Here is a 13,884-nt window from a genome sequence, read left to right as displayed (position 1 = left end):
AATTCCGTACAGTGGAGGTGAGATTTCCCTCCGTAGAGGTGGCAGTAAAACACTCCAGTGCACCTATAAGAACTGCGGAATGGCTACTCCTGCACGCCTACCTATAAAAAAGAGTATCTACGGTGAGGGTTGATAGGATTCCACCCGAAATGAAAGAGGAGTGGGTAGCGGCAGCTGTCTTGTCAAGTACTAACGAATATGCACAAACTATACAAGTAACCAGAATTCAGCAGCTGAATTAATGTGGCTATGGACTCAAGTTACTTGTACAAGCAACTCAAGCTGACCTAATTGAAGTGCCTGAAGTAATTGAATTGCCTGATGAAAGAAAACTGACCGTAACAGTGGAGGGGAGACCCCCACCTGCTATGGGTGTAGCCAGAAGGGGCGCATCAAAAAGAAGTTCCCCCAAATGAAAAAGAACCAGAGAAGGGAGCTCAGGTCCTGCTTAATCACGAGGGTGCAGCAGAAGCAGCAGAAGAAAATCGTAATGCAGGCGATTTGTAACAAACAGACGCCGAGTAAGACTACATCCAAATTGTCAGGAAGAGAGGGAAAAGTGGCTCGTCTCCTAAAGGTTCAAAGAAAACGAAACAGAGAAGCAGTGCACAACAAACAGCAGCAACTACGGAAAGCAACACACCCACTTAGCGCACGCCACAACCACCAGCACCAGAAAAAGAAGTAGTACGGAGACTCCTAGCGAGCAGACAATTGCAGACGTTCGGACCCTGGCAATGCAAACGGGTTATCTATTGTTTTAGAGAATCAGCAAAACCATGGACAAGACAAAAGATGGATTCAAGAGTGTTACTAATGTTACGCTATCTAATTTCACCCACCTGAAACAAAATGTATCATCGCAGGCATACCAAGCTTCTAAAGAAGTACTATAAAAATGATGTACATCTAACACAAGAGAAGGTTAGGTACGAAATCCTGCTCCCGGAGGTAAAATATCCAGATTTAGATCCTTATATTATACAGACTACGTAAGACTTGTGTAGATAATTTAAACGTCTTATATTTTATTTCCCCGCGTGTACTGGCTTGTCTGTCCTTGTACCGTCCTCTTTGTGTTTCAGGCCTGGTGCCCAATAAAGAATTAAAATTTAATTCTAATTATATCATCCGCGTGAACAGTATGGTCCGACAAAGCATTCGCTTTTTAAAAATTCTCAAAATTTTCATGTCTATTAAAAATTTAACAACTTTATGAGTCCTTTAACTGTCATGAGAGAAATATAGATAATTGCTATGGTTAGAGTTAGCTCGCCCATATCAACCTATATCTATTCGAAACAGCCGCCAGATTTTGTACATATTAATGATTCCCCTTAAATCATTTTATATTAACTTTCTCATCTACCCTCCTCATGGATTCTAATACGGACATTCAACCTCGCAAGTACATCTATGAACTTTAATTTTTATATATTTATTCAACTTCGTACATTTACATATTTATAAATACTTATGAATTCTTATCATGTCTCATATATGTGAAAGCATCTATGTATATTGTGGAGAATTTCGACAACTTGAAATGGGTTGAATGAATATGAGAACCAACGCTTGACATTTTTTCACACTTTCTTAATTTTATATACCTGAAGCTCCATTAGAGCTCTAAATAGTTGTGCTGTATAAAGCAGATAATTATACCATTTACTTTTTCATTTATATATATATATATATATATATATATATATATATATATATATATATATATATATATATATATATATGGATCTTTTTTAAAACGGGGGCCACATTTTTCATTAATGTTTTATGTAGTGTTTTTGGTACGGAAAGACTTTCAAACTTCGTATACTTATCTATTTTGTGTTATAGAACAGAAAAATATTTTTGTATTCGAATTTATTTCATGTAAAAAATTGTCTTATTTCGATAATTTCAACCAATCACTGACGTCCATTCAGCCGATATACATTAAGTGCCGACTACATAAACAAACGATTCTTCGTTTTATTTGCTTTTTTCATTTTAAATTTGCTTTAACCCTAACCCTAACCCTAACCCTAACCCTAACCCTAACCCTAACCCTAACCCTAGGGTTAGGGTTAGGGTTAGAGTTAGGGTTAGGGTTAGGGTTAATTGTTTCAGAATCGTTTGTTTATGTAGTCGGCACTTAATGTATATCGGCTGAATGGACGTCAGTGATTGGTTGAAATTACAGAAATACGACAACTTTAACATGGAATAATTTATCGATTTCTTTTTTTTTTAAGAAGACTAAGAGAAAAAGATGTTTTATATGACACATTCTACCAGTGTTCCAAGTTTCAAAGTGTTTCGTTAATGAAAAATGTGGCCCCCGTTTTAAAAAAGATCCATATATATATATATATATATATATATATATATATATATATATATAAGGCGTGAGAGGTATTGGTGTCAAAAGACCCAAATGTAAAGCTGAGTAAATGGTATGGACAGACTATAGTTAAGCTCCAGGTACGATAATGATATGAATGAGGAGTCCAACGTACGTCGTGTATTAGCATGTATATATATATATATATAAATTAACAGGAGAGAAAAAAAATCCAAGACTGGGAATAGTTTTCATAGAAAACTATATACGTAATCAGGATATCATAATGGTAAACGGAGATATACAAGGAGTTAGGTGCAGCGTAAAACATGTTCCTTTTTAGTATACCTACGACTGAGTTTGCTAAATCAACTGTAAGCTTTTATGGTAAAGATATATATACCGGCAGACAGAAATAACGAATCCATCGACCGTTTGACTAATTAATACTGATGATGCCTACAATATAGGTCTAGGTTTCGTCTAGTGATTCTAGAGAGGGTCTTGAGGTGGTTACCTCTCATGCCAGTGTGTGTGTGTATGTACTATAGAAATCGTAATTAGATTTTTCAACCTGAAACTTCTTCAATCCATGTTTTTTATTTTTAATTCATAAAACAAGCTTACACCTCTGTTAGTTATTTATTATTAATTAGCGTTCTCTGGATATGTATTGCTCTCTTTCTTCATTCAGGTATTTTTAGATATTATATAATATATTCATACTTTAATTTTCAATTTACACTCCCACCCCCACAAGAACAACTCGTTTATGTTTTTTTTTTATTAATGTGTTAACCAATCAAATCCAAATGCTTATTGGTTAAACTGGATAATATGAAATAATATATTATATGTACCATAACAATTTTATTCCAGTCATGATCATAACAGTCTGACGAGCGGGAAGATAAAAGTTTGAGCAACAGATTTTTGGGATGTTTTGGCAGCCTTAACAAAAAAACCATATTAATCTGCCGTCGGTATACGAGTACTATTTTCCCACCTTTTTTGCATTTATGTACTTACTCATGTGCATGGATATAGATTCTTTTTAATTTTCTTTTATTTGTTACAGTCAATTATTTGCGGCCATGCTGGAGCACCACTTTTACTTGAACAAATCAATCCCAGGACTTATTTTTGTAAGTCTAATACTTATTCAATCGGTCACTTTTGCCGAAATGCTAAATTATGGGGACGTAAACGCACCAACATCGGTTGTCAAGCGACGGCAGGAGAAAACGCAGACACTCTCACACACGCACACACACATAAACACTCACGCATACATCATATATATATATATATATATATATATATATATATATATATATATATATATATATATATATATATATGTATATATATATATATACGGCGGGTTTCTTTCACAAGGCCCCGGGTTATAGTAGAAGATAATTGCCCGAGTTGCCACGCAATTAGACTGAACCCGGTACCATGAGGTTGCTAAGAAATCTACTTACTACACAACCACTTCTGCGCCGAAATATATATATAACTTTTTCTAGTGCGTATATATATATATATATATATATATATATACGCACTAAAAAAAGTTATACATGTGGATATGCATGCAAGTACATATGATGTATATTATACTTTTCATATATTATATAATTTTTACCTTGTGTATTTCATTTTAAACAGTTAGCACATGCGCTCTTAAGCAACATATACAGAAAATCGCTTCATAATAAATATGCTTTGATTTCTTCACAGAAATCTTCTTCAAACGTTTCGAAAAACGAGAAAAGTCTTCGTTAGTATACACATATATAATCATATGTTATACATATTGCATAGGTATATGTTGCAATGAAAAAATATCGATTGTTTGGTGAATTGCGGTGTTCTATTTTAGGATTGGGCTATGATTTAGCTATTTAATAACCTTTATCTTCTTCCTTGATAAAAATAATGAGAGGGAGAAGGTTTGTTGAATTTAAGAATAGCAGCCGTGAATATGGCAACTACATAGAGATAATAATGATAATCCTCTTTTAAAGGCAGAAATAGATAGCAAGATGTAGGCGTAAGAAACATTTGTGTAGGAGAAAAGTGAGAATGTGTGAAATCGGAATGGAATGGTTAAAATTAGATAAATAAAATTCGAGGAATAAATAAAAGAAAGAAGGGGAAATGACCAGGCTCTAATTTCGGTGTTAATGTCCTGATTATCATTAATGTCCTGATTATCATTAATTTGAATATAATTACTTTATGTAAATTTAATGGAAAATAATTTTATACGAAAGTTATTTAAAATTTGAAATAAATCGTTAAAATAACGGATGAGATAAATTTACATTGAAATTTAGTTTTAATTTGAAATATGAAATTATAAAATGTACATTTATCTAGCAATTAGAAGCTAAATATACAGACTTTTTAATGTTAATTACTTAATTATGGATGGAAATAACAAGTAGAATTATCTCTAAGATTCTATTATTATTTTCTTTTTATTAAATTTAAAAGTTTAACTATTTTCACTGTAAGTGTTTACTATCACTGCCTAACGATATTGATGATAGTGATATGGATGATGGTGATGATGATGGTTATCATAGTAACGACGATAGTGGTGGTGGTGGTCGTCGTCATCGGCATTATTATTATCAGTAGTAGTAGTAGTAGTAGTAACACCGCCATCGCTAAAGCGTCGGTATTGTTTCCAGTCGTGTTTGTTTCTTTGACCGTGGACAAGATATCTCACGAACCACGGGGTGGATTCGGATGAAACTTTCAGGGATGTTTGGCCTCGTGATTGGCACAAATAGATTAGATCTTGGAATCGATCCACTATAGGACAAGGATTCTGGAATATTTATTATATTTACTTTACATGAAGTAGTAGTAGTAGTAGTAGTAGTAGTAGTAGTAGTAGTAGTAGTAGTAGTAGTAGTAGTAGTAGTAGTATAATGCGGTGAGCCGGTATAATATTTAGCATGCCGGGCAAGTTGCTTAACGGTATATCGCCTAATTTTACGTTGTGGGTTGAAATCCCACTGAGGTCGACTTTTCTTCTCATCCTTTCGGGGATCAAATAATTGAGGAGCATTGAAACATTGGACTTGATATAATCGACTAGTCTTCTCCCCACAATTTTCAGGCCTTAAACCTTTACTAGAAAACATTATTATTATTATTATTTTATGTTTGTTTTGCATTTGTACAAGTTGGATCCAAGTCTCACCCAGAAACCTCAAGAGACAACAAGTTAGAAGTTCATGTAGGTGTTATGCCTAGGGTACCATATATTTGGATTTGTACATTGTGTTGTTCTAGAGAATGTTTAAGAAGCCATAAGAAAATAATGTGTTTGTTTTAAAATTTGAGATCACATAGACAGTATTTTACGTAGGATATGGGCAGTTCCCATGAGCACTATCTTTTGAACTTCAGCCATTTTGGGGTTTCCTGGTATCTGAGCTAGGTAGTAATCAACCCGTTTCGCTGTCATTCCCAGGGCACCTATGACAATAGGTATTGTTTTCGTCTTCAGTTTCCACATTTTGCTAATTTCTATTTCAAGATCTTTATATTTGCTCAGTTTTTGGTAGGTCTTGACAGATACGTTTATATCAATTGGGACAGTCATATCAATGAGGAGGCATGATTTTTGTCTGAAGTATTTCAGTATGATGTCTGGCCTATTTGCGTCTATCTTTCTGTCAGTTTGAATGGTGAAGTTCCAGAGGAGTGCAATGTGATCATTTTCAAGTACTGGGGGTGGTTTGTGTTCCCACCAGTTTTTATCATGGGGCAAGTCCAGGTTTTTGTATATTAACCAGTGAATATATTGTGCAGCTCTATCATGCCTGTTGAGATACTCTGTAGGAGCAAGCAGACTGCACATGGAGACAACATGATTGATGGTCTCATTTTGTTGTTGGCATATACGACATAATGGGGAGCTGCCGTTCTTTAATATGTTGGCCTGGTAGTTCTTTGTAGGTAGGCATTGATCTTGGGCTGCTATGATAAACCCCTCTGTTTCTGATTTCAAGCCAGAGGCCATTAACCATTGGTGGGTAAGGGCTTTGTTAATATCTGCATTATTCGCTCTCTTTGGGTATTTGCCATTGAGAGGTTTTCCATGCCATTTTTCAGTCATAATATCTAAGGCAGCAATTTTAGCACGGGTTTTCAAGCGCTTAGCTTTTTCTGCAGGTGTTTCTAGTTCGTCTAATTCTTGAATTTGTTGCAATTGGACTTCACTTAGATATTCCTTTGCCTGTTTTGTTACTGTGTAATATGCTTTCTTGCTTTCATGTTTTAAGACAAGTTTTTGCATCCAGTCCTCAGAGTTTTTCAGATAGGTATCTAGGCCAATTGTGGCTACCTTCATTGATAATGCCAGCTGTAAAAGTCCTCGGCCTCCCTCTTTTCTTGGCAGATAAAGACGTTCTATATCTGCTTTAGGGTGGTGCATTCTATGCATTGTCAACAATGTTCGTATTTTTCTGTCAACATTACATATTTCAGTAATTGACCATTTAACGATATTGAAACTGTAAGTCACGACTGGTATGGCTAGAGCATTGATCGCTTCGATCCTGTTTCTCGCGTTCAGCTCTGTCTTCAGTATTGCTCTCACCCTACGATAACATTCTCTTCTGATCATTTCCCTCATCACTGAGTGCTTGAGATTGTCCCCTTCAATTACCCCTAGGTATTATTATTATTATTATTATTATTATTATTATTATTATTATTATTATTACTATTATTATTATTATTACTATTATTATTATTATTCAGTAGTTTTATTTTTATAACGTGCTTTCACTTCACTACCGAGCGCAGCTCTGTGTGCCTTGGGTATGTGCTGTGGTTTGCTGTGGTGCTCTTATGTTTACTGTATTGAAAGTGTTTTGCGTAGACTGTGTGCAGTACCCAGTAGTGCAATTTTCTGTATGTTATATATATTTGTAAGTCCTGGTGTTTTTGTTATGTATTTGTCTGAATATTTTTTATTATTATTATTATTATTATCATTATTATTATTATTATTATTATTGTTATTATTATCATTGCCTTTGCACGGCTTCTAACGCTGGAGATGTACTGGAGAGTCAGCTGTTCACTACCAGTGAAATAAGGTAACACCTCTTATTTTTCGAGCACCTTCCGGAGTACTCGAACGGTTCCAAGCAGCTCCCCTTCGTTCTACGTACTTCTCAAGATGTTTGCTCACTGTCCCCAGGGCTCCGACAATTATTGGTAACACTGCTACTTTTTTCATCGACCACAACTGCTTAACTCCCCAAGCTAACCTGTCATATCTCTCAACTTTTCTTTCTTCCTTATCGCATTATTATTATTATTATTATTATCATTGTTCTGTAGTTTTATTTTTATAGCGTGCTTTCACTTCACTACCGAGCGCAGCTCTGTGTGCCTTGGGTATGCGCTGTGGTTTGCTGTGATGCTCTTATGTTTACTGTATTGAAAGTGTTTTGCGTAGGATGTGTGCACTGCCCAGTAGTGCAATTTTCTGTATGTTATATATATTTGTAAGTCCTGGTGTTTTTGTTATGTATTTGTCTGAATATTTTTCTTATTATACCTAAGGCTCTTACTATGATAGGAATTGTTTCTGTTTTTAGATTCCATATTCGAGTTGTTATTATTATTATTATTATTATTATTATTATTATTATTATTATTATTATTATTATTATTATTATTATGTTATTGTCTTTGCACAGCTTCAAACGCTGGAGATGTACTACGATATCAGCTGTTCACAACCTGTCCGAGGTGTGTGCAGGGTGATAAAACTGTCCTGCATGTACTCTCCAGTGTCCGTGCATTACTGACCTGTGGAGCTTTGTCGAACAGCTGTTGTTACGTGTAGGACGAATCCGGTTATCAGCCGAGTCCACTGTGAGGATCATCCCGCCGCTTTCTCTTCGCCGGGACGGAAAGGCAGTTTTCCTCTGCCTGGTGGCTATAGTGGATGAGGTAGTGTGATGGACAAGGTTGAAAGGACAGAAGACAGACACTTTCCTCTTCGGCCGAGACCTCATCGACTTTTTCAAGTTTTACTTGAAAAGGAAAGTGGGGGTAGAGAATGAAGTACCCCCCCCCCCCAATAAGTTTGTTGAAAGGTGGTTGGATGTTGTGAAAATGGCTCGTGCACATGTGCCCACTCTGAATAGTCGTCTGTAAGCGGGAGCAGTTGAGGGGAAGATGGGGGCCTACCTGGCGTTCCCTTGGCACTAGGGGTGATCAGGATATGCGGAGTGCCTTGGGTGGCCCTGAGTGGAACTTCCCCTATTGGAAAATGTTGTTGTTTATTTTGTTAACTTTGTTTTTTATTGTTTGCACGTTTTTTCTTCTAAACCCCACTTGTTCCTTGTTTAGTAGTAGTAGTAGTAGTAGTAGTAGTAGTAGTAGTAGAAGGAGGATGCCTACGATAAGGATAATGGTTCTACCGACGAAGATGGAGCCAACGATGGCGATGTTGTCAATGACTATCACTTAGAATGTGACCATTTACTCTCATTTCCTTAATTATTGCTTGACTTCTACATAAATAATAGGCTATTGTATATCATTTATATGTCAACAATATTACATTGCCCTACATTCTAATCTTCTCTTTAACTCAGTCTTATTTCTCCCTACACATACACTCCCCCCTTTCTCTCTCTCTTATTCTCTCTTTTTTCTCTATCGTTCCAAATTTTCTTGTTAATTTTCTAAATCAATGGCATTGTCCTAGTACAGGGGACTGAGGTTACGATGTACTTCATTATAAATTCAGTGAGTTTTACGTGCAGTCATCTGACACATTTTCACAATATCTAAATACAGTCTGCTCTCTAAAAAAAAACCCAAATTTATCAAGCCCGCTATTCTCCCTCACATTTTTTGTATTCTCATCTGAAAGACTTGAAAGCTTACAAATCAGACAAATAACAAAACATAGCGAAACGAACAGCCATATTTCCCCCTCAAACTCTAGCTTACATCCTTACATTCATATAGTACACGTATACACACACAAACACACACACATTTATCTATATATTCAAATGGACTTATATACGGACATACGTACGTACGTACGTATGTATACGAAGAAGTTGTATACCTTATTCTAATATGAATATGTGAATAATTCCAGACTAACTAGTCTTTTAAACGTCAGTATTATGTATAAATGCAATATTATGTGTGTGTGTATATATAATATATATATATATATATATATATATATATATATATATATGTATATATATATATATATATATATATATATATATATATATATATATATATATATATATATATATATATATATATATATAGTTGTACGTGTGCGTGCGCCGATTTCATACACGTATAAAATTATTTCTATCTATCTATCTATCTATCTATCTATCTATCTATCTATCTAGATAGATAGATAGATAGATAGATAGATAGATAGATAGATAGATAAATGAATGGATGGACATATACATACATATATTTAGAGCTATGTACACATATACATATAAACATATTCATACATATACTTGCGTATGTATATGTAAATTCATGAACTATTAAGCATTATAAAATTCTTACACACACACGCACATGCAAACAATATATACAATAATTTAGAATTTTTACGGGATGTGTATACTGGTGAATAGAAATACAGAAAGTAATATTAAACGAATGACCTACCGATGTGTAATTCGCAGCTATTTCTCCAAGTGTTGTCAAATGATACATTGCAGGTACGTCATCAATATCGATTCGACTTTGCCATTTTAACTAGTGTAAATAATTAAAAGAATATAAACATATAAATGACAAAAAATTGCTTCAACATCGCACCAGTATCTGCCTAAACTACAGAAAAAAATTCGAAGATAGATATATATATGCTAATGAATACCACCCAGATTCCCACCTCCATCGCAATCGGGATCTTATTTTCTAGCTTCATTCCCCAGGTTCTAAGGGACTCAATTCGTCACCTCTCTTAACTTAGACCTACCTTCCCATATATTTACACACACCAAACAGCCGCACCTTCCACTGCCACCTCCTTTATCCATCACACACCTTCTCTACATTATTATTGTCAGTGCCTAAACAACACTCCCTTATGCACCTCCAGCATATAGATACACATGCACTCGTTCATACACTATTTCATACTCCTCACACACCAGCAGCCACACTCTAACTGCCCTCCTCCCACGTATAATAGCATGTATATACTGATGAGCCAACACGTCCCAAACCCAACGTCTTGTTAGCACTTATCCTCTGTCTACATCGACCCACATACTTCCCACACAGCAGACGCATACCTTAGATAGCATCACACACATATACAAGGGTCCTTAAATACGTATACGTACGTATAAACTTCGAATATACACACACATATCAACTTCATATACAAACATACCTTATTCACCCGCCCCATATACAGACACCAACTGATAACAGGGACACGCACACTCGATGGCATACATGCCTGCACTTAAACACAGAAAACATTCATGTTTAAGCACATTCTTGACACGCACGCAGCAGTGTTACGCACACGCGCGCCCGCTCCTAAGATAGACACAAGAACACACCCGCTACTAGTACAAGGTGTAAGAGTTTAAGTATGCCACAGAACCGTGTAAGCTTCACATAAAGCTGAACCCGGATGGACGGCACACGATGTGAAATGAGAATATGCAGGTACACCCTAATTTCAGCCGACGCAACATCAGTCACAAGCCTTCTATCGACCTCAGGCATGATAAAAGACACTTCATTATGATTACAGGCAATCGAATTTCATTACAGGCAATCGAATTTCATCCGGAAACAACACGGTGATGCCAGCCTGCTTCGTTTGTGAATGCGTGCATTTATGTGTGTGAGTGTGTGTGTGTGTGTGCGTGTGCGTGTGCGTGTGTGTGTTTGTGTGTGTGCCCGCGTGTATGTACGTGTTGTACGTGTGTGTGTACGTGTCTGCGTGTGCGTGTGTGAAGATGTGTCAATGTGCGCGCGCACGAACGTGCCTCGCCTTACTGATTTCAGTCATGGCCTACTGTTACGCTAGTGCTCCACCTTTAAAGTGTTTGGTCGGAAAATTTCTGGTACTAATTCTATCATCACAAGATCAGGAACAAACCATCACTTGTTGAGCGATGTGGGGACGAACACAAAAACCCAGACACGATAACACACACACACACACACACAGACATACACACACACACACACCATAAACACAAATTCCCGCAAAATATACATACACGCACATTTACAGGACATGCTTCTACACATTTTCTGTCTACCAAATTCATTCACAAAGCATCGATCGATCCGGCGCTGGAGAACAAGTATTTGCTCTAGATACTCCAGAATAGGACTGAACCCTTAACAGCGTGGTTTCAAAACTAATTTTATAAGCACACATCTAAATATGTATGCATATATTTCTTTTCCGTTTGTGTGTGCGCGTCTACCTTCATCAATGTAGATTAGTAGTTAGGCCAAACGTTACTTATGCAATGAATTATAAAAAAAAACACATTGCTACTTACAATTCCGAGTTGTTTGATGAAATTCGAAAGTTCATCTATTTGTTCTTTTACGTCTGAATGTTTAACGTCGAACTGTTTCAGCACCTGTGATAGCAGCTCGTCATATTCGGGGTCTCTTAAATGTGCATAGTAAGGGACATTCGAAGTGATTGATTTACCTGTCGCTTCGGAACCCGCTCCTAACTGTTGGTTTGGTTATCACACGTGTATTATAGGAAAAGCAAAAAACATAGATTGTTCAATGTTTCATCACTTAAAATTTTCTAGCAGAGCATGCAAGAATTGTAAGGTATTAAAATGCGAACATTTACAATCTAATTACCAATTCTTCCGTGATCGACATTATGGTTAACTTTTTTCTGTGTATTATAATTTATTTTACCTTCCTTTTAAGCATTTCCTCGAATCCTTCATTTACGAAATATTATATTGTTTAACAATATATAGTTTCATATTTGTACGACCATGCATCAAACCCTATTAGGTTAAGATTTAACTGTAATCATTCTAGGTCAAGTAAAATAATTACTAAGAGTAAATACATGAGTTTCTGATAGTTGCCAAATCTCTCAAATTATCAAATGGGGCCCACAATAAAGTGCACTTCCCGCATCTTGGACAGAGCTACTACTACTTAAACATATTCTAAACCTCACAAAAATGACCCCTCAACTAATTGGCATCAATTTGCCTCTCACCACAAGTCATGTAATCCATCGGCTTCAGAGGGATTTTCTTCAACGAAATCCTCTCTATGAAAGATTTATCTATCAAAAATAGCAGATATATCCCTTTCAAATCACAATCGATTGATTATTGTTTCTATCATACATTATATGCTATTTCGCTTCTTTTCATGGCGCTTTTTAGAAAGAGGATGGAACTATTTAACATATCCAGAGTAAACAAAATATGGATTCGTCATACGAGAACAGTCGATCGAATTGCAGTAGCCTCTTCTCAAAGAAAAACTGGTATGTTACCGAGAGAAATTGATATGAAGTTTATTAACTGAAAATGGTGTTTGACTGGAGGCTCGTGATCTAGTGAGTAGGAGGTATTCCTCTCATGATCATACTTCGCGGGTTCAATTACTGGACAAGGCGACGGGTTTTTTTTTTCCCTTGATGAGGCTTCACATTTTCATAGGGAGCCAGTACACACAGATGAAATTGTGTACCAGCCAAGTACTGATGTTGATGTCTCTCCTGCAAGCTGTAAAACACCGGATAGGTTGCTGGATCAAGGGACGAACATTTCGAGAGTGCATACATGTCTACTCACGGTCACCTAAACACATAGACCAATTAGCAAAAGCATGGTACACGTTACCCAGCTCTACACATTCGCATGTAGCCGTTGGCTTGCTTTACTGTTTGATTCATAGTTATTTAATTAAGTACAGAACACTGAAAGGTAAACCCACCAAGAGGTATTTAAGCTTAGAAATTAAAGGTTTGTGACAAGACCATGCAAGGCAACTAAATCATTGTTCTACTGATTAACCGGATATTCATTAACCTCAAGAACCACGGGATAATGATAGTAACTATATCAATGTACACGCTTTTGACGTATGGCATCAAATCACTATACGTTACTGGACAGAACATTTAAAGCTGGCTGACATTCAACCAGCACAAATTTGACCATTAAACGGTATGTATTTATACGAGAGGATAATAAATCTAGAATGACTAAGGTTGTATTTTCATATTTTAATTCTAGAAAACCGTTTCTTATAACATAGATAATATCGCAGAGTTTGTTCATTGCCAGAAAATGAAATTGATTGGCTGTTTTAAGTTATGTCTGACAAAATTCATTTCCAACATCATTAAACTTCGGTAGCTGTATCTCCTGTATCTTTTAACAAATCCAATTTAGCAAAGAGATAACCTCTTACTAACATGTACATGCGCGTGAATACACATGTATAGACATGGTACGCAA

At 36.0% G+C, this 13,884-nt stretch overlaps 1 protein-coding gene across 3 annotated transcripts in view; it reads right to left on the bottom strand.

The window, feature by feature from the left end:
• Positions 1 to 13,884, bottom strand: part of LOC106877777 (neprilysin) — a 323,337-nt gene that overhangs the window by 151,761 nt on the left and 157,692 nt on the right. For all 3 annotated transcript variants that reach the window (XR_016242904.1, XM_089356536.1, XM_089356538.1), the window contains 2 exons: positions 11,932 to 12,114; positions 10,058 to 10,147 (listed from right to left, as the gene is read on the bottom strand). Coding sequence is in view for 2 of the 3 variants with exons in the window: in XM_089356536.1 (XP_089212662.1) it covers positions 10,058 to 10,147; positions 11,932 to 12,114 (273 nt within the window). In the remaining variant the exon portion in view is untranslated. The remainder of the gene's footprint in view (positions 1 to 10,057; positions 10,148 to 11,931; positions 12,115 to 13,884) is intronic.

The sequence above is a fragment of the Octopus bimaculoides genome, chromosome 8 (assembly GCF_046866305.1).
Source record: "Octopus bimaculoides isolate indiv1 chromosome 8, ASM4686630v1, whole genome shotgun sequence".
NCBI lineage: Eukaryota > Metazoa > Mollusca > Cephalopoda > Octopoda > Octopodidae > Octopus > Octopus bimaculoides.
The sequence above is the reverse complement of the archived record's forward strand: the minus strand, read 5'-3'. Positions and strand labels throughout refer to the sequence as shown.